This window comes from Pseudopipra pipra, chromosome 9 (genome assembly GCF_036250125.1).
Source record: "Pseudopipra pipra isolate bDixPip1 chromosome 9, bDixPip1.hap1, whole genome shotgun sequence".
Lineage (NCBI taxonomy): Eukaryota > Metazoa > Chordata > Aves > Passeriformes > Pipridae > Pseudopipra > Pseudopipra pipra.
This window is the reverse complement of record NC_087557.1, coordinates 31577881-31603282: the sequence shown is the minus strand read 5'-3', so window position 1 is coordinate 31603282 and position 25402 is coordinate 31577881. Positions and strand designations below refer to the sequence as shown.

Here is a 25402-nt window from a genome sequence, read left to right as displayed (position 1 = left end):
GAGCCCATAACCAGCCTTTGCCCCTTTCCCCCACTGCCACTGTGGAGGGAGCTGAGTGCAGCTCTAGGGAAATGCTGTCCAGGGCAGATCCTGGGCACAGCCAAATTGTTTGTCACCCTCACCATTTTCTGAGTTTTTGGGTTTTTTTGCCTCTCTCTTTTTAATTCTTGTTATATCCTCCTGAGAAATCCTAGCATGAAAGGGCTGTGAATGCATGGGGGCAAAGGCTGGGAGTTGAAATTGTTCTTGAGGCACTGAAAAAATGACCTAGAAAATGAGAGGGTTCTGTTTTATGAAGAAATCCCTAAAGGCAAAGCCCTTGCCCATGGGTTAACCTGCCCTTGAAGCAGAAGCACAGATGATCCTGCCCTGTGGCAGCAGCATGGCCAGGGTGACCAGGAATGTAGCATCTGCTGCCCAAAGCAAGGGATGGGGTGGGATGGGGGTAAGATTCTGCAGCCCCAAGCTGCAGTGCTGAGGATTTTGGGGAAACCCTGTTCTTGCATCTGGGCAGAGCCTGTACAGCCCCCAGCAAGAACTTATTTTGAGGAGTGTTAGGGTTCATTTTTTGATGTCACTGCTATAGTAGTGGGGTGTTTCAGTGATACAGTGTTATAACTTTAAGAAAACAAGCTTTGCAGCATTTAATATGCCATCACAGCCGCTCTCTACTTTCACTGCCACTGACCTGGAGTTGTCCCTGCCCACAAGCTGAGTTTTTTAAAAAAAACAACTAAATCTGTGCAGCTGCATAGACTTATGTCATAGTATATTAGCTTTTGAGCCTCAAGTACCAGTGGCCAGTAGTTGCATACTCAAATCCTTCAAGTACCTTTACCAAATCTCCAAAGACATGATGCATCTCTCTAGGAAATGGTTTGGCTTTCTATCATGTGCTACGAGTTTTACAAGGGAAGGGGTTAAAACAAGTAGGACCTGAATACAGAACCAGAAAAACACAGAGGATTTGCTATGCTTTGAAATTAATTTTTTTTTCCCTAGAGATGCAATCTTTGATCCAGGAGCAAAATCCACGGTTTGTCAGACATTATAAATTATATTCCAACTGTCAATTATAAAAAAAAAAATCACCTATACAACATTACAAAAACTAAGCTGCCTTGGATAGGAGTCACTGGTCTTTGATGGGAAACTGAATCCAGTCCCTTCCCACAGTGAGTTGGGCAGTAGCTTTGGTTCCCCACCCACAGAGGAGAAGTTTGGTGGGCAAACAGCAGCCACAGGGCACCAATGTGAACCCCTCAGTCCTGGGGCTGCCTTAGCCTTCGTGGTGCAGGTTCCTGATGGAGCAGTGTGGGTGGCTCCAGCTACTTGGAGCTGTACTTGTGCACAGCTCCATGACCTGACTGGGCAGTACCAGGGACCTTGGGGACCAGGCCAAATCCTGGAGCCAAGAGCAGCCTGAGGGACCTGTGGGGCTGCCTCTAAAGGAACGGGGAAAATGCCTGCTGATGAGAGAAGGGGACTCCACCATGTGGTGAAAAGGCAGGTGAGGGAAGCATAGATGTCAGCAGCACTTAGCCATGGCCTTTGTGACAAGTCTGGGAGGTTTGTGTTACTGGGTGAATTCTCTGTCCCCAGAGAGCAGCGTTGTGCCAACAGCCTGTCCCACTCACAGCAGGGCAGGTAGGGGCACGGTGTCACAGGAGGGCTGCCCGGGCATTTTGCACAATCCTGCTGGGGCACTATCAGTTAGATAAGCTGTGTGTCTTATGGTCAGGTCAGTATAACCTGGGCAAAGTCAGCACAGACTGCGACAGCACCAGGTGCTTCCAGGGAATAAGGAAAATTAATAGTTTTTTTACACATTAATAATAATTGACTTTAAATATATTTTAATACTTTTAAGCACTCATTTCAAAAGGCAGGGCTTTCATGGCATTCAGCTGCTGAGGTGAGAACAAGAGCATTTGTGACAGTTTTGGCTCAGCAAATATATCCATCGCCTTGTCCCCTACCCCCTTTCCCTCAAAGGGTTTGTTTGGTTGATAAGAAACTGATAACTCAACAAAATTCACTGTGCCTGTTAATAATTCTTCTATAAAAGCCTCAGATTTTCCCCCGTGGGCTTCAGTCACTTTTAGCATGAAGGGACTCATCCTGACCCTGGTGCTCACTCTCGTGGGTAAGTTGAAGCTTTACCAGCACTGCCGAGCTGTGACAGCCACTGTGATGCTGAGCGAACTGCATCTCCTCAGGGGTTTCAGGGATATTTAGAGCTTCATTTGCTGAAGCCCTTTTATGGCTTCAGCTGTAAACTATTAGATTTCTGTGCCTAAGCTCAGCAGTAGGAGAAAAGCCAAGCAAGCAGCAGCTAGTGAGCGGGGCTGGCACAGCCTTGGTGTCCTGGGGGTGTGGGGTGCACCTCATGAGCCCGTTACTGGTTGTTTGCCAACCATTAGCACACTGACTAAATGAATAATACATGAAAAAAAATCTACAGAGATGGGTTTTTTTTCAAGCATACTTCTCTTTCCTCCCTCACAGGGGGCCAGAAGCAGGACCTCGGTAAGTGGCTCCTTCTGCCAGCCAGCAGCTCCCATGCTGCCTTCCCCTACAGCCTCGCCTTGCCCACTGCTTGCACCTGTCTATTGGCAGTGACAGCCTCACCTTTCTTTGCTGGGGTGGTTCAAGTAAGATCACAACAGTCGTAGCCAAGGAGGTGTTTCTGTTATTTTTTTTCCTAATAGAGCCTGTTTTTCATATGGGCAAGACCTACCTGTACAGCTATGAGAGTGTCATCATGCATGGACTGCCTGACAGAGACTTGGCGATGGCGGGGGTGAGGCTGACAGGCAAGCTGGAGATCAGCCGCGTGTCTCAGAGCAACCACCTTCTCCAGGTAAATCCCCATGGCTATGGGAACCCACCCACTCGTCCTCATCATATAGTTACAGATGCTCATTTCATACCTCCTGGCTGGCAAAATAATTGACGAAAAGATGATGTAGAGCTCAGACATAAGCTCGGGGTCCTTCCCACTGCTGAGATACCCCTGCAAGTCCAATGTCAGTCCAAGTGGTTTTGCTCAGGCAGTGACAAGTTCCCAGTTAGGGCAAAGCTATGGACATGGGCACTGAGCTCTGCACCCTATATACGCAAGAAGTGATGAGGGAGCACCGAGGGCACCGCTGAGGGCTTTGCAGCTGTATCCAAAATATTTGGGGCTACTGACAGGGACCTACAGCGAGTGCCACAACCTTCCTTACAGCCTGCTCCTCTGCAGGAGGGAGCCAGAGCTGCTCCGGCTCTGCTGCCATCAGTATCTGAGCCCCCTTGATTAAAGGTACCTTAGGTTCACCTCCATGCAAAAATGTGGTAGGCAGCTGCTTTAAAGAAATGTCCTTAAGATAGTTTTAATAACATGACATTAAACTTGAATATGAAAACAAGCATTCAAGTATGAAATATCCATGTTCTTCAACCTGGTCCATAGCCTGAGAAAAGCTTAGCACTGGAATTCAGACATCACATGAGAAAGACCCACCTGTCTCCTTTATCTTCCTTTTAATATTTTTCACATAGGCCTTAATTCAAATGTGAAGAATTCTGAGGGTAATGCCATTATGATATCAGATCTGGAAGCTCTGTTACTCATCAAAAAGATTAAACCAAATAGCTTAAAATACTGGCATGGCACAGCACGAAAGATCACAGAAAAGGGTTTGAGAAGACTCCACATGGGGAGAAAGCTGTAAGAGGTGCCCTAACACTCACCCTAGGAGTTTTCTCAGTCTGTAATCCTGGGCATATACTACAGAAACAGTGTAAAGGAATACCTATTGTCAAACTTTACACAGTGCTGCAATTGCAGGCTCTGTGTAACCTCACTAAAGTTGCTACAACTTTAGCAATTGCAGACAAAATCTTGAGTAGGAATTAATTTGAGAAAATGTGATGAGGCAAGACATCTTTGCAGCATTGCTTATATATACCTAAAATAGAACAGAGGAGTAAGACAACACCTTTTTCCTCTGTGCAGGAACATGTACTTTTATGTACAAGGGTGGGAAGTGTGTGTGCGCGTGTGTACGACTAGATGTGTATGTGCATGCAGGCACACACTTCCCACTAGGTAGCAGTCAAGGACTTGTGTGCAAGCTTTACAGCTTGATAAGCTCAAAGGGGTGTCAGCCACTTCCAAAGAATGTGTGAGCTCCTGCACTCACCTCTGCTCCCCCATCAGCTGTGCCACAGCTTTGGTGCTCTGGGGTGTGCTGGACCTGGACCAGCAGCCAGAATAGTTCCTGTGTGTTTAGGCAGGCAATTGGGCAATAAGGGCTTGGCTGCCTTGCAGGCTGAAGGGAGATCTCACTTGTCATCTGTGGAAAAAGGGTGAGTATCTTGTCGGTACGGATTGCTGGCAGCTGGTGCTTCACCAGACTTGCTGAAGTTTGGAATCCTGTTCACACAATGTTATTTTTCTTGCAGAAATCCTTCACGGAAGTTTGCATTTTCAAGGAAACTTCTTAGGCCCAGCACAGGAGTCTGAGGTGGAAACTGTTTCCTATGGCTTTGGACAAGTGGCTTGTGCCCGGTCATGGATTGGAAGTGCCCAGTTTCCCTATTATAGCACTATTTCAAAGGGATGGTTAACAGCATGATTGTTTTCCTATTTTTGTTCACAGATTCGAGAACCAAAGCTGGAGGAACACAATGGCTTCTGGCCCATGGACCCCTTCATTCCTTCTTTGAGGCTCTCAGAAACCATTGCTACATGCCTCAGCCAAACCTTTAAGTTTGAATACACTGAAGGAAGGGTTGGAAGTATTTTTGCCCCTGAGGACTGTCCCATTCTGTGCACTAACCTAGTGAGAGGGATTCTGAACATGATGCAGATAACCATCAAAAAGTCACAAAATGTGTATGAACTACAGGAGGTTTGTTTTTTCCATTCTGATTTTACTTTTATTCTCATTTTATCATTATAGAGTAAGTTGCCTATATGTACACCTCACAGACCCTTTTCTTAGACCTTCTTATTGCTATTTCAAGTGGGAAGTTTACTGTGTTTAATCAATACTTGCAGGCTGGGATTGAAGGCATCTGCCAAACCAGATACATTATCCAGGATGACAGCAAGAGTCACTGGGCCACCATTTCCAAAAGCAAGGACCTGATGAACTGCCAGGAGAAAGCGGTGAAAAATGTGGGAATGTCATACATCCGCCCCTGCCCTACCTGCTCCCCGGTACGAGCAGCAGGGATCCCTGAGCCACTGCTCAACAGTCACACATTGCACCAATGCTCACAGGGAGTTTGGCTTGTCTGTGCTACTAGTCCGTTCCTATTTCTGAGTGGGTCTCTTTGCACTTCTAGAAAGTCAGAAACATTAAGGGCATGGTGATGTTCACTTACAAGATGAAGTATGATGATAGCGGGGTATCGTTGATGTCTGCTACCTCTGAGCAGGTGTACCAGATCTCTCCCTTCAATGAACCCAACGCGGCAGCAGTCATGGAGGCAAGGTAGGCACTGGGCATGTCCTTAGGTTATCATAGCAGGAGGAGATGGCTAACACATGTTTACTGTTGATTCGTGAGATAACAAGAAAGATCTGCCCTGTCATACAGCCCTTGGGATGCCCAGTCAGGTGCTCTGCCCTGCTTTTCGGGCCACTGAAACATGTGTCCAACCTCTCAGAGACTTTGGCAGACTCTCCTAAAAGCTCCTGCAGTAACATGACTTTTCCAGATAATCCTGAGCAATGGATAAACAGAGAAGTGCATGATCCATTTGCGGTTGATGCAACAGTCCTGCCTGAGCACCCCTCAGTCTGCTCCAACACTGTACAAGTCCTTCACACACAGAGTGCCATTACAGGCTACTGATGCATTTCCTTCTTTCCTTTGAAGACAAGAACTGTCTTTGGTCGGCGTTAAAAAGACTCCTATCAGTGCACCAAAAACTCAGCTGCAAAACCAAGGGAGTCTTCGTTATCATTTCTCAGGAGAACTACTCCAGATGCCAATTCCTCTAATAAGGATTAAAAATTCAGATTTACAGGTATTAGAGGCTTACTTTCACACACTTTCATTATTTATAAGGTTAACAGGTCATCATATCATTATTTTAGACATGGATATTTCCAACAGTCCGTTTTTCCCACAGTTAACAGAAACGCTGAGGCAATTAGTTCAGAATAACGAGAAAGGAGACACTAAAGAAGCTTCAGCCAAGTTCTTACAAATGGTCCAGCTTTTTCGTGTAGTGACCCTTGATCAAATTGAGTCTTTATGGCTGCAGTTTGTCAACGAACTTTCCTACAGGTAACTATTGCCCTCAGCCAGGGATTCTGATCAGAGACATACTGGGCAATGGAGATAATGAATCCTCCTCTCCCTGGCAGGCCTTGGTTCCTAAGCGCCATCTGTGCTGCTGGAGCTACTGACACATTCAGATTCCTGAAGCAAAAAATTCATGACGAGAAGCTGAACATCTGGGAAGCAGCTGCGACTCTCCCTCTCGCCTTCCATTTCGTTACACCAAACAAGCAAACCCTGGAAGTTGCCTCAGTGAGTACAGAGCATTCTTCCTTTTGTTTCCCCTCTCACTCCTATTTAAAGGTGAATTCACAGGATTATAAGAGAAAGATGCAACATATTTTATTCTAAGTTTGTAAAATGCGAGGTATTAACAAAAATGCAGAATGTTTCAGAAAATGGTTCCAAACACTTGTTGCCAAGAGTTTTTTAATTGTATTTGATGCTTAAACTCAGAGATTCTGAGAAAACTGGTGTTGATTTTTTTGCCAAAAAAAAGAAAGACAAAGTCAAGAAAATAATATCATGTAACCAATATGTGAAGTGCAAACATCATAACTGGGGCAAGTCTATTTAATTTTCTTGTAGCTAAGTGTCTAGTATTTGATTTAGCTTCTGAAAACATTTAGGAAAAGCACTAATGAATTTTATCTACTTCTCAAGTGAAATTTTTGCTAAATACCAGCTCTAATTACTAGAAACAGTAAAAATTATATGTCTTTCTTCTGCAGACTTTTCTGACCTGTCCCCAAATCCAGAAGGTACCAGTGCATCGGATAATTGTTTACCTGGGATATGGTAGCATGGTAAATAAATACTGTGCTCAGACTTTACTATGTCCAAATCAACTTCTTCAGGTAGGTGACTCTCATTTCTTACTCATAAAAGGTGAAGAAATTTTAAAGATGCCTCTAATTTAGCTCTCACAATGCTGACAGTTAGGTAACTCGCAGTTTGCATGCCTCACTCTTAGCTGTGATTGCCTGCAAAATTTCAAAGAGAGAATGAAACACCGACCTGGTGCCTTTGAAAGACCAGGTCTTAGCAGTTCAGAATTTCAAATGTAGTTGTAGAGGTCTGGGGTGAAATGGATCCTGTAAACAGCCTGAAACTGTTTAGGTATGACAAAGTGAGGATTAAAGCAAAATAATTATGATTCTATGATTCTACTTCTACATTAGGTAGAATATTCTTAAAAGATGTACTCAAAAGGCAGTAAAGCAAAGCTCTAGATATGTCATAAGTTAGGGCTTCCAAAGAGGCCCTGTTATATAATTGTATATCACCATCAGAAATACTCAGGACATCGTCCTTGGATTATGCAGCTCCAGCTCCTTGCTCAGAAGGACCACAGCCCAGAGATGGCCCGCTAGTGTTTGACATGTGTTTAAATCTTCCAAAAGAGGGGTGAAATAGAGCCAGGCCACCGGAAGGGTAATTTCTCAGAACATCAAAACTGTTTAAGTAAACTTGCTATTGCTTTAGGAAGTGAAAAATACGCAAGTGCAATTTGGCAGGGCTGGCAGAGGTGCCCCAGGAAACGGCTGATCCTGGCATCAGCTCAGCACTCCCTTTGAACTTGCAACAGACTCTCTGGTGCAGGCATCCACCTGGGATTACATCCTACACTAAGGCACAATTCAAAATCGATTACAACCCTGTGTAAGGAGAAAACCAAGCTTGTTTGTATGGTCCATGTTTGGCATCCTGATAGTGATGGTGCAAGTTTTCCTGGGAGCAATACAGCTCTATTCTGGGGTTTGCAGCAGTAGCTGTTTTGCTTGCTGTGGCAAGGCATATTTTTATGCACTATTGTAAGATCATTACCTGGTAAGATTAATACAGTCTGCTCTTTTCAGCCACTCCATGACCTTGCTACTGAAGCCACCAGCAAAGCTGATGCCAAAGATATGTCCTTGGCCCTGAAAGCCATCGGCAATGCAGGAGAGCCAGCCAGTATCAAACGCATCCTGAAGTTTTTGCCAACATTTTCCTCGGCTGCAGTTTCATTGCCAAGCAGAATTCATGCTGATGCCGTGTTGGCCTTGAGGAAAATTGCCAGAAAAGACCCTGCGAAAGTAACTGAAATTATTATTTAAACAAATGTCTTAGAGTGTATAGATTGGGTTTGCTTAGTGATTCAGGAATAATAAAACCATCAAGTAATATTAGCAACTCTGGGCAGGTTTCTCAATTACTGGTCTTCCTCTTGCCCACAGTGCAAATTCCTGACATCATCCCACCCTTGCTGATATTCTGGGAAAGAGTTTGCTTGGTCACTGTAACACTGTGCTCATTCCTAATGGCTGGTTCTCCCGGCCCTGTTCACTGTGCATCCAGCAATGTCTTCATTTTCAGTGATAGGTCCCATGCTCAAGTCTGTCTTTAGGGTTCTCTTTTCCATTCGTTGCAGAGCACATATGCACTTTTTAGGAAACACTGCTCACTAGGAAGTTATGAGCTACTCACAGGTTGTATCTTCCTCTTCTAGGTAAGGGAGATCACCCTCCAGGTCTTCATGGACAATACACTTGCTCCTAATGTCCGAATGACAGCTTGTGTTGTCCTGTTTGAAACTAAGCCTGCTCTTCCTACGGTAGTAGCTATGGCCAGCTCTCTGTTGACAGAGCCCAGCCTGCAAGTAGCCAGTTTCACATATTCACACATGAAGGCTTTGGCAGTGGGCAGGATCCCACAGCTCTATAAACTGTAAGTAGAGGAAGAAGTACGTTTTTAGCAGCAAATGATGATGTTTTTCTTGCAGTTTTCTAAGTATTTGGTCACAGTCAACTCTCTTCACGTGATTTGAACTCTGTTACTCAGATCTTCTGCTTGCAACATTGCCATTAAACTCCTGAGCCCCAGACTTGACAGGCTGAGCTATCGTTACAGCAAGGTCATTCATGTTGGTGATTATTCCTGTGAGTACCAAGTGCCCTGTGCACTTCTTCTGCTTACGTAGCCCAGTGCCTCTATTGTGTGCTGTGATTTTCATCCAAAATCCAATCATGGGCTGTGAGTTTAGTGCATTTTTGACATATGAAAAGCACAAGACCATCCTAACATGAAAAATTTCCTGAGAGCGTTTCATGACTCCCAGGTATCTGCTGGGGAAAGTGGTGCCTGCACATGGATTTAGGCATCCCTCCTCAGTCCCTGGGGTTGTGTCGACTTTTCCCTAGAGTAAAGTTCTCCTCTTGAGGTTGAAAACTTGAGGACCTGTGGGACTGAATTCTGACAGAACCCCTTGTGATCTAATATGGCATGTACCTGAGGTGGCTGTGCCAGACACCTTTGAGACTTTAACAAAAATCTCTCTTGCTTTTTATCCCTGTGATAGCTGAATATCAAGCTGGTGCCATTTGGAGGTTCTATCTAATGAACAGTCCCAGCACCATGTTTCCATCCGATATAATCACAAAAGTAAGAGGATATTATGCAAATACTGCAACAGATATTATCGAGGTAAGTATCGCATTAAAACAGCCAGCTTTAGACTGTGATGTAGTGTTTAACTCCATTGCTGGCTGTGAGGGTGGATGTGGAAGAGAAAATTTAGATAATTATTATGATTTTACTTAGGCATCTTTTTTTATTTGGGCTTCTTGACACATACATTCATCAATGAACAAATCCAGTATAGACATGAAAATCTAGGAGTAGAGGAAAGCTTATGCAGCAGAACATTTATCTGCCCACCTAAAATCACATGGGATCTAGGGTATTTTGCATAAGTACAGGGAGATAGCAGCTGAAATTAAATTTCAGCCAGCGGTGCAGCCAGGGCAGCACAAAGCTCCATGCAACAGCATTCAGACATTTACTCAGCTTCTTGGGCAAGCTTTGCAACCTGGGCTGAGCTCCACTCTGCCCTAAAATTATCCCCGCTGACTAATGCAAAGCTGACTTGCTCAGCATGTCCTCAGCAGCTGCAGCCATAGCCTGCAGTCATCTGCCAGGTAGACATGGCCCTATAACGCAATGGCTTCATGAAGCACATCTTTAGCATGGCCTTGGCGAGTGTAACACCAGGTATAATGGTTTTGCTGAGCTTTCCTATACTTGGGCTGCGACACCTGACTCTGTTCCTACAGGTGGCTCTCCGGTCACAAAGCCTAGCCAAGCTTATCAGGAAGCAGAATATTCCCTTTTCTGAGTATGATACATACAAGACACTGAAGGAGCTTGGTAAAACGGTATGTCTTTGCACACCCTTCTGATCTATTTGCAATAGATGACTCCTGCCAGCACCAGGGTTGCATCACCCACCCACCAAGCCATCCCTTTGATGTTTCAGTATGAAAGGAGTTAGTCGTCCTGTTTGGTCATGGAAAGATGTACTTACACTGTACTTTCGCTGTCAACAGATGCCACCTTTTCATTCAACATGTGTCAGCTCTTAATGTACAGTACAAAAGATGATGAAGATGCTGGGAAGCCAGAATGTTTTAAAGTGTATGTTAAACACTTTAAGAGTGTTTGCTGTAACACTGTAAGAGTGGTTGCTCTTCTCTTTAAAAATTAATATTGAATAAGATTTTTCTTCATGAGTCCTGGGGTGTCACCTACTACTTACAGCAGCAGAAATTACCAAGCCCTTACCTCATCCTTACATGGGGAAACTTGCTCTGAAATCAGTTATGCAACATAAGATTCACATTGATTCAGACTTGCAAGGTGTCTATTAGTTTTCTGGCTAAGGAACCATGTTTTGCCTCCTTTGGATGGGATCAACTGTTTGCTGACACATTATTATAAGTGACATTTTCTGCTTCTTCCTTTTCTCCCCTTCTCTCCTTAACACCACCAGTTTCTAGGATGGAAAGAACTGCCTCCTGAAGACCCTCTGGTGTCTGCTTACATCAAAGTATTGGGCCAAGAGATCGCCTTTGTTGACATTGACAAAGATGCCATTCAACAGATCATGATGGTACTGACAAGTGTGTTGTCTTTTTTATCTGCAATGCCAAATAATTTCCCTTCCATGTCTCGTCTTACCTACTTAGCTAAACTAAGCTGGGTTTTTTTTCTGTTTTCAGCATCTAACTGGATCATCAGACTGGCAGCCAGTGGTAAAAAAAGTTGTGGAAGAGATGCAGAGAGGCATTTCAGGGCGATGGATCCTGCCAGCAATGGTGGGCGAGCTGCGGCACATTGTCCCCACAGTGGTCGGTGTGCCCCTGGAGCTCGGGCTGTGCGGGGCAGCAGTGGCCCACACTGCGGCTGACGGTGAGCTTGGGACATCAAAACGAGCAGTTTCCCCAAAATAATTGTGGGTCCGATCAGTCTGCTGAAATTAAATCCCTCTATAATCTTGAAAAATACCCTTGTAATTATGGAAACATTAATGATCAGCTACCTCCAAAGGGTTTGAGAAGTAACTAGCATATTTCACCTGAGACATATTTGTATAACTATGGTTTGAGTAGCAACCTTTAAATAATCATGTAAAGTATTTAAAAATGTAAAAGCACTGCCCATGTGTTAACTACTACACTTATTGAAAACATTGTATCTCCAGCACTTGTTTCTGGTGCACCCTCACCTTGAGTACTGTGAGCAGTTTTCAGCACCAAAATATAAAAAAGACATTAAGCTATTAGGGACCATCCAAAGGAGGGCCACGAGGATGGTGAAGGGCCCAGAGGGGGAGTTGTATGAGGAGAGCTGAGGTCACTTGGTCTGTGCAGCCTGGAAAAGAGGAGACTGAGGGGAGACCTCATTGTGGTCTCCAACATCCTCACAAGGGGAAGCTGAGGGGCAGGTACTGATCTCTTCACCCTCGTGACCCACGACAGGACTTGAGGAAACAACATGAAGCTGAGTCAGGGGAGGTTTAGGTTGGATATCAGGAAAAGGTTTCTCACCTGGAGGGTTGTCAAGTGCTGAACAGGCTCCCCAGGGAAGTGGTCACAGCCCCAAGCCTGCCTGAGTTCAAGAAGCATTTGGACAACGCTCTCAGGCACATGGTGTGATTTTTGGGGTGTCCTGTGCAGGTCCAGCAGTTGGACTTGATCCTGACAGGTCCCTTCCAACTCAGCATATTCTATGATTTTATGATTCTCTGTTCATATAATTCCTGTCTGTCTTTTGCAGTGGATATACAGATGTCACCACCATTATCTGATAATTTTAGACCTACACAGTTGTTGGAAACCAAGATGGATATTCATGCCGACATCCGGCCAAAGTAAAAATTACATATATTTTCACATACACGCACGAGCATTTATATTTATATTTGAAGTACATATGTGATCACATGTTATTATAGAGGGGTCCTATTTGTCCCAGATTTGGGACAGCTGTGCTAGTCCAGAACAGTTAAGTAGTGAAAAAGCAACACAACCCCCTGATGCTTCACAACCCTGAAAATGTAGCAGCGTGCATTGTATCCCACAGGATACTGTGCTGTTCTGTCATTGCTAAAAATACTCACGTTTTCACCTGTTCAGTGACTAAAGATACTAAGCTGTAAAAATATATTTGCTTACATATGAGCAGTTCTTTAAAATTTCAGCATAGAATTGCATCACCCCCTGGCACAAGCCAGAAGGATTTCAGGGGAAAAAGGGAAATTCTTCTGGATCTGCAAAAGCAACAGTACTAATAGTGATAATATTAATAATGATAATAATAGTAGTGATAATAATAAAAAAATAGGCACAATCTGAAGCTACAAGATTCTGGCATTATCTTGTTCTCAAGCAACATATCAGTGACAATGCAGTCAGAGAGTCCTTGTTAGCTTTGTTATTCTGATAAATCCCTTCACCTTTTCCAGTGGCACTTGAGGTTTTTTCTTATTCTGTTGTGATAAATCTCTTCATCCATCAGTAGTGGCTCTTACAATAAACAGAACAGCATGAAAATGTACTTTTGCATTTCAAAGTTAAATATGTGCATCTTAATCTGTAATTATGTCTGGTTTTATTTCCACTCTTTCAGGGCATATTTTCATATGATTGCAATGATGGGGATTAATACCCAGTACTTTCAGAGTGGTCTTGAATTTCATGCAGAGTTCAGTGCCAACACTACAATGAAATTTGATGCCAGGATAAATATGAAAGAGAAAAATTTGAAGATTGAAACCCTTCCCTGCCATCAGGAAGCTGAGCTTGCAGCTGTGAGGTACAGAAGAGCTTGCTGCATTTGATTTGCTCTGTCTTACTGATTGTGAGCTCCCTGTTGTAAAATCACAAGCACACAACTCCTTGTTAAGGTTTGCCATACCTTGGCAGCCACATAAAGCTTAGTACTGTCTTTCTTGCACCAGCAAAAATGGGTAAGCAAAGTCAGAAGGTGTTACTTGTGTGCCATTTATCCACAGGAGTGAAGTTTATGCTATTTCAAGGAACATGCAGGAAGCAGATTCCGAAAAAAAATCCCAGCTTCTCCCGAAAGGAGAAGCGCCAGGAATCTCTGACCAGCCATTTCAACCACCAGAAAGATCTTCAAGACCTGGTAGCTGGAAGGTAAGGAGGCATCTCACTATCTGTATTGCAGACAGGCAGAGAACAGGCAGCTCCTCAGAAGGACTGGGCATACCTAACACAGAAGCTGGCTAACCAGATCACAGGCACAGGAATGGTGAGATTCAACAGCGGACTGACATTTCCCAAATCAAGTCTAAGACCCAATGGGTTCGAGACATGATCATTCACAGTCCACTCACTCTCCTCATTGCATGCAGTCAGGGCTGCTTTGAAAGCATGTGTTCCTCTTTCTTTACAGTCATGTGGAGGGTGTGTGAAATTCATATCCTTTGTACAATATCGCTTTTTTCCTGAGTCAGAGCAATGTGAAAAATATGATTCTTGGGCAGGATATAGATTTTTCTTCCCAAATGCTGAGATAATCCCTGCAGTGGATTGCAGAAGCACATTCTCTTGTGTACTCTTCAGCTTCTGAGGCTGGCATGGGAAGGCTATACTGACTTGCAACAGGAAGGCTAGAAGCCTGAAACAGGTACAGAGAGGCAGCCCCTCCAAAGAACCCTGCAGGTTCTCATTGGGAAATGTGTCTGTGAAACACTGCTGGGAAAAGGGTGGGCAGGAGAGCTGTCCTCTTCCACAGAGCACTTTGCAGGAAACCTTACTGCTTTGAGTGCTTGGACCTCTAATTTTATGCAGTCCTTCTGTACTTAAGCAGAACTGTCATTATTTTCTTCATGAACTGACGGAAAGATTTTAAGAACTGGGACAATTTTTTTTGGTTGGAAAATAACTTTATCTGCCATATTTTTGTTTAATGCAGCAAAGCAGTATTCCTAGTGTGATATCCAAAGGATATCAGCAAGGTTCAGAAGAGGCACATCACCACAGTGCAGGAAGATTTTACACACGCATGTTCTGTAAAAAATTTGAAAGTTTGGGATGTTCTACTTGCCTCAGCCTGAAGTCACAAAATTCTGCATTCTTAAGAAATACCTATCTGCACAAATTGGTTGGAAAACTTGATGCCAAAATAACTTTGAAGCCAGGTACAGTCATAACAAGATTTTCTGTCAATCACCGTGAACAATGCTCAAGCACTGCAATCCTGGAATGTAAATGTTTTGACTTTAGTTCATACAGATGCTGATATTGACAAAATAGAGCTGGAGATTCAAGCAGGATCCAAAGCAGCATCAAAAATAATTGATGCAGCAAGCTCAGGGTCGAAGGAAGAGGAAGAGACATCTCCATATGAGGACATTAAAGCTAAACTGAAGAAGATTCTAGGCATTGAAAATGTGTTCACGGTAAGAGACTTTGAGCATCAGAGAAGGAAATATTTCCTATGAAAAAAGCCAAGGGTTTCCACTGTGGAAAAAATGGTCCAAGGAAAGCAAGGATTTGGGCTGGGAGGAATGGGTGTAGGTGAGCTTTGGTACAGCTCCTGCAGTGTGTGGGGACAGGAAGTTCTACTTCCTTGATAGCCTGCGGTGAGTAACTTCTCTGACAGCCAGAGAAACGTTACAAAACAAGCTATAAATTCATAATGCTTTCAACTGTTTTTGGAGGCCTCAAATAAAACACGTCGCCGCACAAAACGGATTAACAGAGATTACAAGACTGCAGACACAGGCCTCTGGGCAGAGCCCAGTGCACCCCACCTCTCCAGTTCATCCTCTTCTGCTGCTGCTTCCTCTGCTGATGGCAAGGAGCCTGGAAATGATCACAAGAAAGATGAAATAAGGCAATCTGGGAAGAAGCGTGGCAGCAAGAGCAGCAGCAGTGGCAGGAGAAGTGGCAGCAGCAGTGTCAGCTCTGCTAGCAGTAAAGTATGCAGCAGCAGCCAAGAAGACCACTCTGGGGACAGGGACTGCAGTGGACACAGTGAATATTCCAAACAACAGGTAATTCACCCTGGCTGGAACTTTTTATACTTCTTGTAGTGATTGTTTTTGTAAATCAGGAAATTGTGCTCATAGAGCATGAACCAAAGAAAGAGGAACTCTGGTTCTTTGAAGCACTTCAGTGTAAAAGGTTTAAAAAATTTAATTTTGTTTCCCTTTTTTCCATCCTCAATAATGAATTTTTAATGCGTTTATTAAAAGTTAGCGCTTCATTTTCTCTTAGGTCTTCTTACATGCTATTTTCACAGGTAACCCTCCCTGTTTACCAGTTTTGGTTTAAGCCAGCAGATGAACAGGTACATTTATTGCATGTAGTGAGAGCAGGGTCTACAACTTTGCTGCAATTAGACTCTAGTTCTCTGAGAATAAAAATATGATAAATTGATTCTGCAACAACTTCCAGTGGTAGGCAACCTGCTTAAAGGTGATTCTCTGCTTCTGCAGGGCCCAGGAAGGGAAATCCTGAACAGCAGCATCAGCTCTTCCTCTTCTTCAGCAGCTAGTGATGAAGGCATCTCTAGAGCCATGTCTCAGGTGAGTGCCTTAATCTGCACGAAATCAAAACAACTACCTTGCATTTCCAGTTATTATTACAACAGACCAGGAAAAATATGGTGATTTAGCATATTAGGTATATAAAAAGAAACTGAACGCTTCTTGTTTCCTAAAGGTGAGCACATTGGATAGTCATTGAATGTTTTTTTAATATGCACTCAAGGCTACATTTTTTTAATGAAACTGCAATGTATTGCTGCATATGTTGAAATTTGTGTTACTCAGTAAATAATTCACTGTAACAATGAGAACACTTTAGAAGTGCTGACCTGCTTGATTAGAAACTGGTTTCAGGTATATTTTTCTTGTATATCTTTTTGTAAAAGTTCAGGAGGTGACTCTGCCACTTTTTTATTTATTAGGTCTTCATTGCAGAGTCCTTCTGTTCATGTTAGCAGGACCGTAAAAGGCCTTTGAAAAGACCTTGACTTTGCAGCAAGGCTCCAACTCTGAGAGCAATCCAGGTGTTTATTTGGGAATGCCTGCATGGTACATAGTTAATGGTACCTAGTCCTTCTGTAAGCACTGATGGAATCTGGAGCAGATTTCAACAAAGAAAAATTTCACACATTTCAGACAATGACCTACCTGCCTATAAAACAGAAGCCTTTCTTTGCTGAGGCATCCCTTCTGCACCAGCAGCTCCCAGTTGTTAGTAGAAGTAGCTTGTGGAAAAAAGGCAATCAGATCTACCTTCTCCCCAGCTTCTCCCCAGCAGCTTAAATTCCCCTCTCTTGTCCTTCTTTTTACCACTACTTCCCTGAATGGTTTCTCAGCCACTGCCTTGTTCTTTTCCCATTTCCCTCTAAGCCCTCTCCAGCTCTGTCTCACCTAATCCTTTTGCGTGTCTCTGTCGCTCCAACCTGGCAGCTCAGGGAGGACCTGCTGCCCCACAGTTAATTCCACCTGCAGCTCCCCCATGGCCAGGCGAGGGCTCCGTCCCCACAGCTGGGGTAGGACATTCACAGCTGGAGCAGGTGCTACTGCTGGGCACAAGGGTCCAACATCGAACGAGGCCACGCGCTGCTCCTCCTGCAAGTACCACACTTTGGACTGCACTGAACAGATCCCTCTGACAAAACAAATTATCATGGTTTTAAACAAGTGGATAAACTAATTTTATCAAAAAGACTACTAGTGAAACTACAGGTTGGTAAGAGAGCAATGCTGAGCTGGGGAACATTGGTTCTTTATACAGTACCATACTTCTTTTCGTTACACTGAAATTACTTTAGAAAAAAAATTCCCGAAGTGTTTTACTTACATAGGTCATGACAGCTCTCTCTCAAAAGACTGTGGCAAAACTACATATGAACTGAATAGACTGAGTAATGATCTATGATGCTGTCCCATACTTCACATTAAAAGGCTTTTTGAATGAAACTTTTCCTTAGCAAATACTTTTTAACTGTGATTTTAGTATAGTAATATTAATGCTTTGTTTATGTCTTTGGACTCTGTTTCCTCTCTTATGACTGAAGCCTAAATTCTTGGGAGACAGCAAGCCACCGATACTGGCTGCGGTCCTTCGTGCCATCCACAAAAATAAGCAGCCAACAGGATTACAGCTTGTCCTGTACACTGATACACAACCCTGGAGGTCAAGAATACAGGTGTTTGTTTCAAGCATCACAAGACCAAGCAGATGGAAACTCTGTGCTGATGCTTCAGTGATAAATTACCGAAAAGTATCAGTAAGTTTAAAACAATGATCAGCTCAAACGTAAAAGAAACCTAATGATCTTACTATGTTTTATGCAAAAATATGTATATTCCCCTCTACTAGGGTTCTCTTAAATGGGGTAAAGATTGCCAGGACTACCAGATTGCTACTCAGATTGCAACAGGGCAATTTGCTGCTTATCCAGCTATGCAGATGAAGCTGGAGTGGCTAACAGTACCTTCAATAGTCCGAACAACTGCAAGATGGTGAGATTTTACTTTAGTTTTTGAAAAATTCACATGTCAATGCTCCAAATAATTACAGCTTCAGTTCTGCAATTTTCAAGCTGGAAAAATTCCCCTTAATCAAATCAGTAGGATAGTAAAAAATCAGATTACATATGTCTGGTTTTTCTGTGTATTCATTCCCCCAAAGCATAGCGCATTTTAGTTTGCAGGAAAACCACTTGGGATGATGGGATTCACCTAATCTATTATAGACTTTTAATTTAAAGTGCCTGAATTAGGAGATTGGTCTCCTGATGCTTCCTAATTGACGGAGGCTTGGAGCAGAAGCCTAACCTTGGTTCTCTGAAGGGGTCAGCCTCTTACTGACTGTACAGGGAGACTAATTTCCTAATGCAGGCACTTGGCTTCTGGCTTCTGAAGCAGGTGATATAAATATTCCTGTAGGGCTTATGCACACTAAATAGCAAATATTATATGACATTTACTGAAGAAAACTGTACGTTTTCAGTACACATACGTGTCTCCATATACATATAGTGTTTGTTGTATTCACGCATTCTTTGTATTCATACATGTGTTTGCCTGCAATAACATATAGATCCATATTGAAGCTTAATTTTTTTCTTAGTGCTACTGAAATACAGACATGTACAGCAACTCAGTAAACTAAATACGCATGCAACACAAGTTTTCACATTAAAGGCATACAAGTAATTTTGTTAACAAATGTCTACTGAGGAGGTTAACTTTTTATACTATATTGAATTACTTGAAGTGTTATCTGCCCTTATTAGAGGAGATGAAACTACTCAATTGACTACCCTGGAGCAAAGCCTTAGAACTTACCTTTTTTCTGCTCTGAGATTACGCCTTTTTAGAAAGGAATATTTTCTGTATTTCCATTTTTGAGTCCCAAGCCTGTAAGGAAACCCAATCATAGAGATCCCTCCATCAGGTTGTTGACAATCTTAGTAGGCTAAGGATCCTTGCTTAAAGTTATCACTGCAGGACTGACATACTAATATTAAATATTAATTTAATATTTTTAGCATGTTAATATTTAATTTTTATGTAATTGGTGTCTATTTTTAACTCTGAATGTGTTTAAAACAAGTTTGCCATACTTTGCTTTTCATATCACTCTACCCTCCAGTCTCTCGAGATCTTATTCACCCACCAACAAATAAATTTTCCTGCCCCTCCTTTTATACACAACATCAGGTATCACCAAACCCTGACACAAAACACGTCCAACACAGAATACATATTGCTTTATGGGGGTATATTAATGTGAACAAATAATAACCACTTTTTTCAAAGATAGATTATTGTTTTAATGACTTCCTTTTTTTTCAGGTTCTACTCACTTCTTCCAGGAGTTGCATATGTGCTTGGGTATTCCCTAAGGCAACAACTTGGTCCCTCTCACCAGGCAACCTTGGTTATGGCTTTGACATCTCCGAGAACCTGTGATGTTGTTTTTAAGTTGCCAGAGGTAACTATTTTCCACTATCTTTTATCCTGGAGCCATCAGTACTTATGAAATAGATGGTTAATAGCTTTTCTAACCTGTTGATTTTTTAAAAAAAATTATTAAACTATTAAGAAGCTGCCATCACAGGACATTATATTCACGGAACTGGTTTTGCTATGAAAATATCTTGCAACATATTTCTCTTTCTCATGTAGCATGCAAGCATATGAAATAAGAAACAGGTTACAAAAACAACCACCATGATTGACAGCACATTAACAATAACATTAAAAAGACCACTCCCCCCAAATCTTCAGAAAGATGATAGGTTTTACTGTGTCCTGGAAAGATAGTAAAACCAGGCTGTAGAGAAGCATGATGGCCAAATAACAGTGCCTGATGCATAGGCAAAGAGAGGGTGTGCATCTCAGGTAAGCCAACTGTTCAGATTGCGAGAAAATGAGAGGTGTACAGCTACCAAAAAGATGCAAATTGGTGACTCTCCAAATTCATTTATAGCACTACCGTTCTATAGGTTGAAGATGTGTTACACTGTAGAATATTTCATGTGGTAGACAGAGGACTTGAATTCTTTTTCTGGCCTAAATCCAGATGTTAATTTAGATTTCAGTCTGTACAGTCCCCTTGGAACATTAGAGGAAAATGCTATCTCATCTCTACTCTGTACTTTGCATTTGCATTCATGTTTGTTTTCTGACTGATTTTCAGCTCACAATTTACAACAGAGCCATCAGGCTTCCCCTGCCATTCCCTTCACGTCCAGGTACACCAGTTTCAACACTACCATCCTCTGACTGGAATGTCTTTTCCCAAGTAACACTTTCACTCATTGAAAGTTTTAAAGGTCAGTAAGCAACTATCTGCACAGGCATTGATTGGCTTTGCAGATTTTGTAAACATGATTTGTACTTTTGATGTAACTTGAAATTATTTTACATTCACTTAAAAAATCAGTTGGACTTCAGACAGAAATAAAGCATCCGTATGAATATCTGTGAGGCTGCAAAGACGTAAAGAAAAGGAGACTTAGGAAGATTAGACATTCAGTTCCAACCCAAATAGTGATTCCAAATACATCCATTTACAAATGCATCTGTTTCCGTTTCACTGCAGAGATTGTTCATGAAGAAAAAACATTACAAAATTTGTGAGATGGACATTAAAGTGACCTCTGATTTGGGGTGCTCTGTTTGATTAGCACTGTTATGTAAAAGCTAAAACAGCTTCAAAATTATACCCATTAATTTCAAATCCTGCACTTTGATTATGAAGGGATTATTGTTTGATTAATGCTGTATTAAGAGCTAATCACATTATATTTACTTAGGGTAAATTTTAAATAGAAAAGCTTTATGTAATCCTGTAATAAAGACATCTTGCTTGGAATCAGTGGGGTAGTATCGTACCATGCATACTGAATGGTGTCCCTGTTCACAGCAGGGAAGTTGGAACTAGATAATCTTTTAAGGTCCCTTCCAGCGTAAGCCATTCTATGATTCTATGATATTTTTTTGGAAAACACCAAAACTAATCTGTATTAATTAAAATTGTTGTAAAATAATTTCTAATCTGGTAAGATTAGAGCTGGTAGGATTTCCAACAAAATACCATGACAGTGAAAAAGCGAAAAGCGTAGCGTGGTATTTTTGTCTCCCCTCCTTCCAACTATTTCTAATCCTGATTATGACCCAATAAAGGTATCAGCACTTTAGTGAACTTTCTCTAATGTTAATGATATGTGAGTTGTTATCAGCCTTTGAGAAATTCTTTTGACTACAATGAAGTTAGAAAAGCCAAAAGAGAGTTGCACCAGTACCAGATAAATTATGCTGTGAGCATAATTTATCTCAGACAGTGACTGAACCATGAGTGGGTTGTGCTGCTGCTTGGGGATGAGCAAAGTTTTACTTTTGTATTACTACAAATCTAATAGTTGATCTTACAGAATCAATTAACTTCTGTGTTAATGGTCTTTTTTTCTCAATCAATTCATATTAAATTTAAAATAGAATGCCTGCCTTATATAAATTATAGAAGGCTTACTTTTTACTGGATTTTTTTCAGCTCACTGTTCAGTTTTCCAAAATACGATCACAACCTTCGATGGTGTTGAATTTAACTATTCAATGCCTGCAAATTGCTACCATGTCTTGGTGCAGGACTGTAGTCCAGAGCTTAAATTCCTGGTGATGATGAAAAGACTTGAAGAGTCTGCTGACCTTACAGCAATAAATGTCAGACTTGCCAGCCAGTAAGTAATTGCAAACTTAATAAAAAACAGATGTCAAGCTTGATGTGCTATAAACATGGAGATCAAATTTGTAGGGCAGATTGGCACTAGCACAAGACTCATGCAAAAATTACTGATGTCAGTGCAAAGGTATCAAAGAGTGTCAACTGGGATTTGGGACTTTGTCTTTTAAAAGTGCTTCTGAAATATATCTGAGGTTCACAGTAACCTACAGTCTTTACTGCCCCAAATTCTTCAATACTTTGTTAGATTTAACCATCTCATTTCAGTTCTTAGTGATTAAGTAGACACATAAACTATAAATACAAAAGGGACTATAGCAGTCATTTAGTCTGGCCTTTTACTCTAAGCTAATAATTAGAACAAATTAGAATCCATAGTCATCTCAGCAGAGTTGTTGAGAAGTGGACATAACTAAAAAGGGTATTACTTATCCCAGATTAGAGGCACTCTCTTAGGTCATCCCTTGATTGGTGCATAATGTTTTAATCTATTTGAAATTACTTTAAGACACACTTTGTTTCATCCTCGAGCAATCACCTCTAAATTGTATGGGATTACGCATACCAAAATCATTGTAAGAAGTGTTCTTCAAAGTGCATAAATAGACTTTGATCTGCAAGGTTTCATTACAAGTTATTATTAATTTCTGAAAATTGTGTGCCTAACTATGCCATAATGTTAGAGAAACAAACTAGTATTCCCTGCATCTGTTTTATGAAAAACACAAGGGTGCTTGTTTTATAGACTGTATCTTTTGTGATAAAGACATTCCTTGTCACTGAACCATTCCTGATCTTTTCACACAACTGTTTGGATGAGCTTGAGCTTCATATTTCTTCATTAGAGCAAACACTGCTCTGAAGAAAATACTACAATACACAGACTCTTCAGGCTGCAAGAGAACCCCCCCCAAGGGAATCCAATCTTCCTTTGAAATGTAAAGCACCTCCAATTTATGCGAATGTAATAGCAATTACTGTTCTGCAACAAAGGTCCTGTATCCTGGTGTATTCCTGCCTGTACCCTGGTCACCAGCAGACACTCAGAGATGAGTAAAGCCAGGGAAAGGTGTGCTGTGTTCTGGCATTCTTTCCTGGGCGCTCTCGGTCTTCTTCCTAAAGGGTAGCAGGTGATTCATGCCAGAATGATGTGAGCATACTGCAGTGATGTTTCTACCAGAACGGGAAACTGTGAGCTTAGTTGGGCAAAGGAGAAGCATTTGTTTACACTAATTTCCTTTATTTAAAGTGAGGTTGACATGTATGTTTCCAATGGACTCATCCATTTGAAGATTAATGGTGTCCAAGCCCCAAGAGATGTTCCATACACATCTAATTCTGGTAAGAGCCTCATTTTTATATTTTGTTTAATCTTTTCTGGTCTTTTGAATAAGAAGAGGATAGGATCCTGCAAACACCTCTCAAGATAAAGATCATCTTAATTTGAGAAGTAATTAGATGATTTTAACATACCTTCATGCAAGCTTTCATATGGGATGGCAAGAAAGATGAGCAAAGAAAGAGATGCTGATCCTGTGCATCTTTGCACAAACCAAAAGATGCAGGCCTGTGGGATGTTTTGCTGATCCCAGAGACGCACAGAACAAGCACCTAGATGTCCCTTGTCACAGCCACTCTTGTCACTGGGCTTCTGCTTGTTCCAGGGCAGAGAGCAGTAGTCTTTCTCATTCCCCCCATCTATTTCAAGATACATCAGAGCCTGCATTATGTCCCCAGGAACTTAACAAACAGTTCAAGTTGGGCCCTAAAAGAGTAACTTCATTTTAGAAGGAATCTTATTTTCCTTTTTTGTTGCAGATGCAAGCATACTGATCAGCAGTGAAGAGGAAGGATTGGCACTAAAAGCCCCAGATTATGGCATAGATAAACTATATTATGATGGGCATAGACTTAAGGTAATTTTTAAAATTATTTTCAGTGATTTTATTTTTAGAAGAAAAAAATTTATGTACACTTTTATTCCACAAAGATTCAGGTTGCTTTCTGGATGGCTGGAAAAACATGTGGCATTTGTGGAAAATATGATGCTGAAAAGGAAAGAGAATATCAAATGCCCAGTGGATATTTAGCTAAGGATGCAGTGAGTTTTGGTCAGTCTTGGATCATCTCAGAAGACTCGTGTGCTGGAGGTACTAAGATTCTAACATATGTTAATGTTATTGTCTTCAACTAGTTAAGTAGTCACATGAATAGGTGATTTATATTAATTGTAGCACAATCATCTCATTTTTTGCTATTTCTATGATTAGTGGCCCCAGACTAAAAAAAAAAGGAAAAAAACTGTTTTTCCCAAGTTTAGTAGTTCACTGCAAGTTCTGGTTTTGTTGTATTTTTCTATCAACTTATGCACTGTGTAGTTACCTGAAATTTGTGTGTTCAACTTAAAACTCCCTAAGATGCTAACTTAGTATGGAAAGCAGGCAGTTTGACTGTTGACAGTGCAGAACAGAAATAGATATATGGATGTCTAGGAGCCACTACTGCCCCAAAATGAAGTGCTGTCATAGTTTGGGTAAGTTGAATGTCAGTTGACCAAGGTTTCCAAATGTATCTTTTTGGATTTGGACATCTGTCTCCCACCTAGATCCTATCTGTGGCAAGCCTCTGTTCTTGCAGCCGTGCCCTATATGCCTCATTTTCTCACAGCCTAAGCCTTTGACAGAAGATTGACTTCAATCAGATTAGCTTCACTTAGTTTGTGTCACTTTATTCATCCATTGGTCTTAGTTGTTGCTAATTTTACAAAATTAAGTCCACAGAGTTACTTATCTAAACTCTGTAGGTGCTTCATGAGAACTTATGTTTTGTAGCTTGCAAGCTGCAGCGCAAATTTGTCAAAATTGAGAAGGCAGTTGGATTTGAGAAGATGGCAGCAAAATGCTTCTCTGTGGAGCCAGTTCTTCGCTGCGTGGAAGGCTGTTCAGCAACCGGGACTGTTCCCGTCTCCGTGGGCTTCCACTGTGTACCAGCCGGTGAGTCTGCTGTGAGCAACACAGCCAGAATGCGCGACCGTGAGTCTGTGAAAAACCGTGAGGTTCACCGCACTAACACAGGAGTACATCGATGTATAACCAAACCCCCGGCCTGACTTCTTCCTCCTTTCTCGTTTACAGACTCTGCTCCCAGCCTGGAAAGGCAGCTTAGGCTGGGCCAGAAATCCGAGGACGTGGTGAGCTCGGTGCCTGCTCACACGGCCTGTTCCTGCCAGCACCAGCCGTGCCCGGCCTCAGCCCCCGCACCCACCCGCTCCTGAGGGGGGTCGTGTCGGCCCGGCCGCCCGCGGGCACGGCTAGCTCAGGCGGCCGGGGATCGGCCCCGTCCCCTGCGGGACATCGCTCTGCTCTGGTCCTTCTCGAGTTCTTGAAAACAACCCGGGACACGGCTGGCCGGGTGTGAACTTTCAATAAACAGTTGCTCTGTAAACGCGCTCCTCCGAGATCTTTTTCTCCCCACACACGCGGCTCGCTGGGGGCGGGCCCCGCCCCCGGACACAGCACCGGCCCCGCCCCGGGTTCCTCCCGCCCCTCGCCGCGGACGCAG

At 42.4% G+C, this 25402-nt stretch overlaps 1 protein-coding gene across 1 annotated transcript; it reads left to right on the top strand.

Annotated features, from left to right (window-relative positions):
* Nucleotides 1-1544: 1544 nt before the first annotated feature.
* Nucleotides 1545-25401, top strand: LOC135418511 (vitellogenin-2-like). The gene is made up of 36 exons (XM_064663941.1): nucleotides 1545-1569; nucleotides 2015-2146; nucleotides 2509-2529; nucleotides 2712-2863; nucleotides 4650-4901; nucleotides 5051-5212; nucleotides 5341-5489; nucleotides 5877-6027; nucleotides 6133-6290; nucleotides 6371-6536; nucleotides 7016-7141; nucleotides 8144-8362; nucleotides 8776-8993; nucleotides 9108-9205; nucleotides 9625-9749; nucleotides 10379-10480; nucleotides 11095-11214; nucleotides 11324-11513; nucleotides 12381-12474; nucleotides 13233-13418; nucleotides 13618-13762; nucleotides 14544-14769; nucleotides 14855-15030; nucleotides 15292-15627; nucleotides 15876-15923; nucleotides 16072-16161; nucleotides 17664-17876; nucleotides 17969-18111; nucleotides 19450-19588; nucleotides 20297-20432; nucleotides 21653-21839; nucleotides 23091-23182; nucleotides 23660-23757; nucleotides 23832-23991; nucleotides 24673-24834; nucleotides 24976-25401. The coding sequence occupies exons 1-36, from the start codon at nucleotides 1545-1547 to the stop codon at nucleotides 25113-25115; spliced, it is 5337 nt and encodes a 1778-aa protein (XP_064520011.1). The 3' UTR covers nucleotides 25116-25401.
* The last annotated feature ends 1 nt before the right edge of the window (nucleotide 25402 follows it).

Bases quoted from the DNA above. Each gene is read 5' to 3' on its own strand.
- LOC135418511 (XM_064663941.1), top strand. From the start codon at position 1,545: ATGGCCTTTGTGACAAGTCTGGGAG. The intron at 5,213-5,340 runs GTACGAGCAGCA...TTGCACTTCTAG, and splicing joins CCTGCCCTACCTGCTCCCCG to AAAGTCAGAAACATTAAGGG. The intron at 9,750-10,378 runs GTAAGTATCGCA...CTGTTCCTACAG, and splicing joins CTGCAACAGATATTATCGAG to GTGGCTCTCCGGTCACAAAG.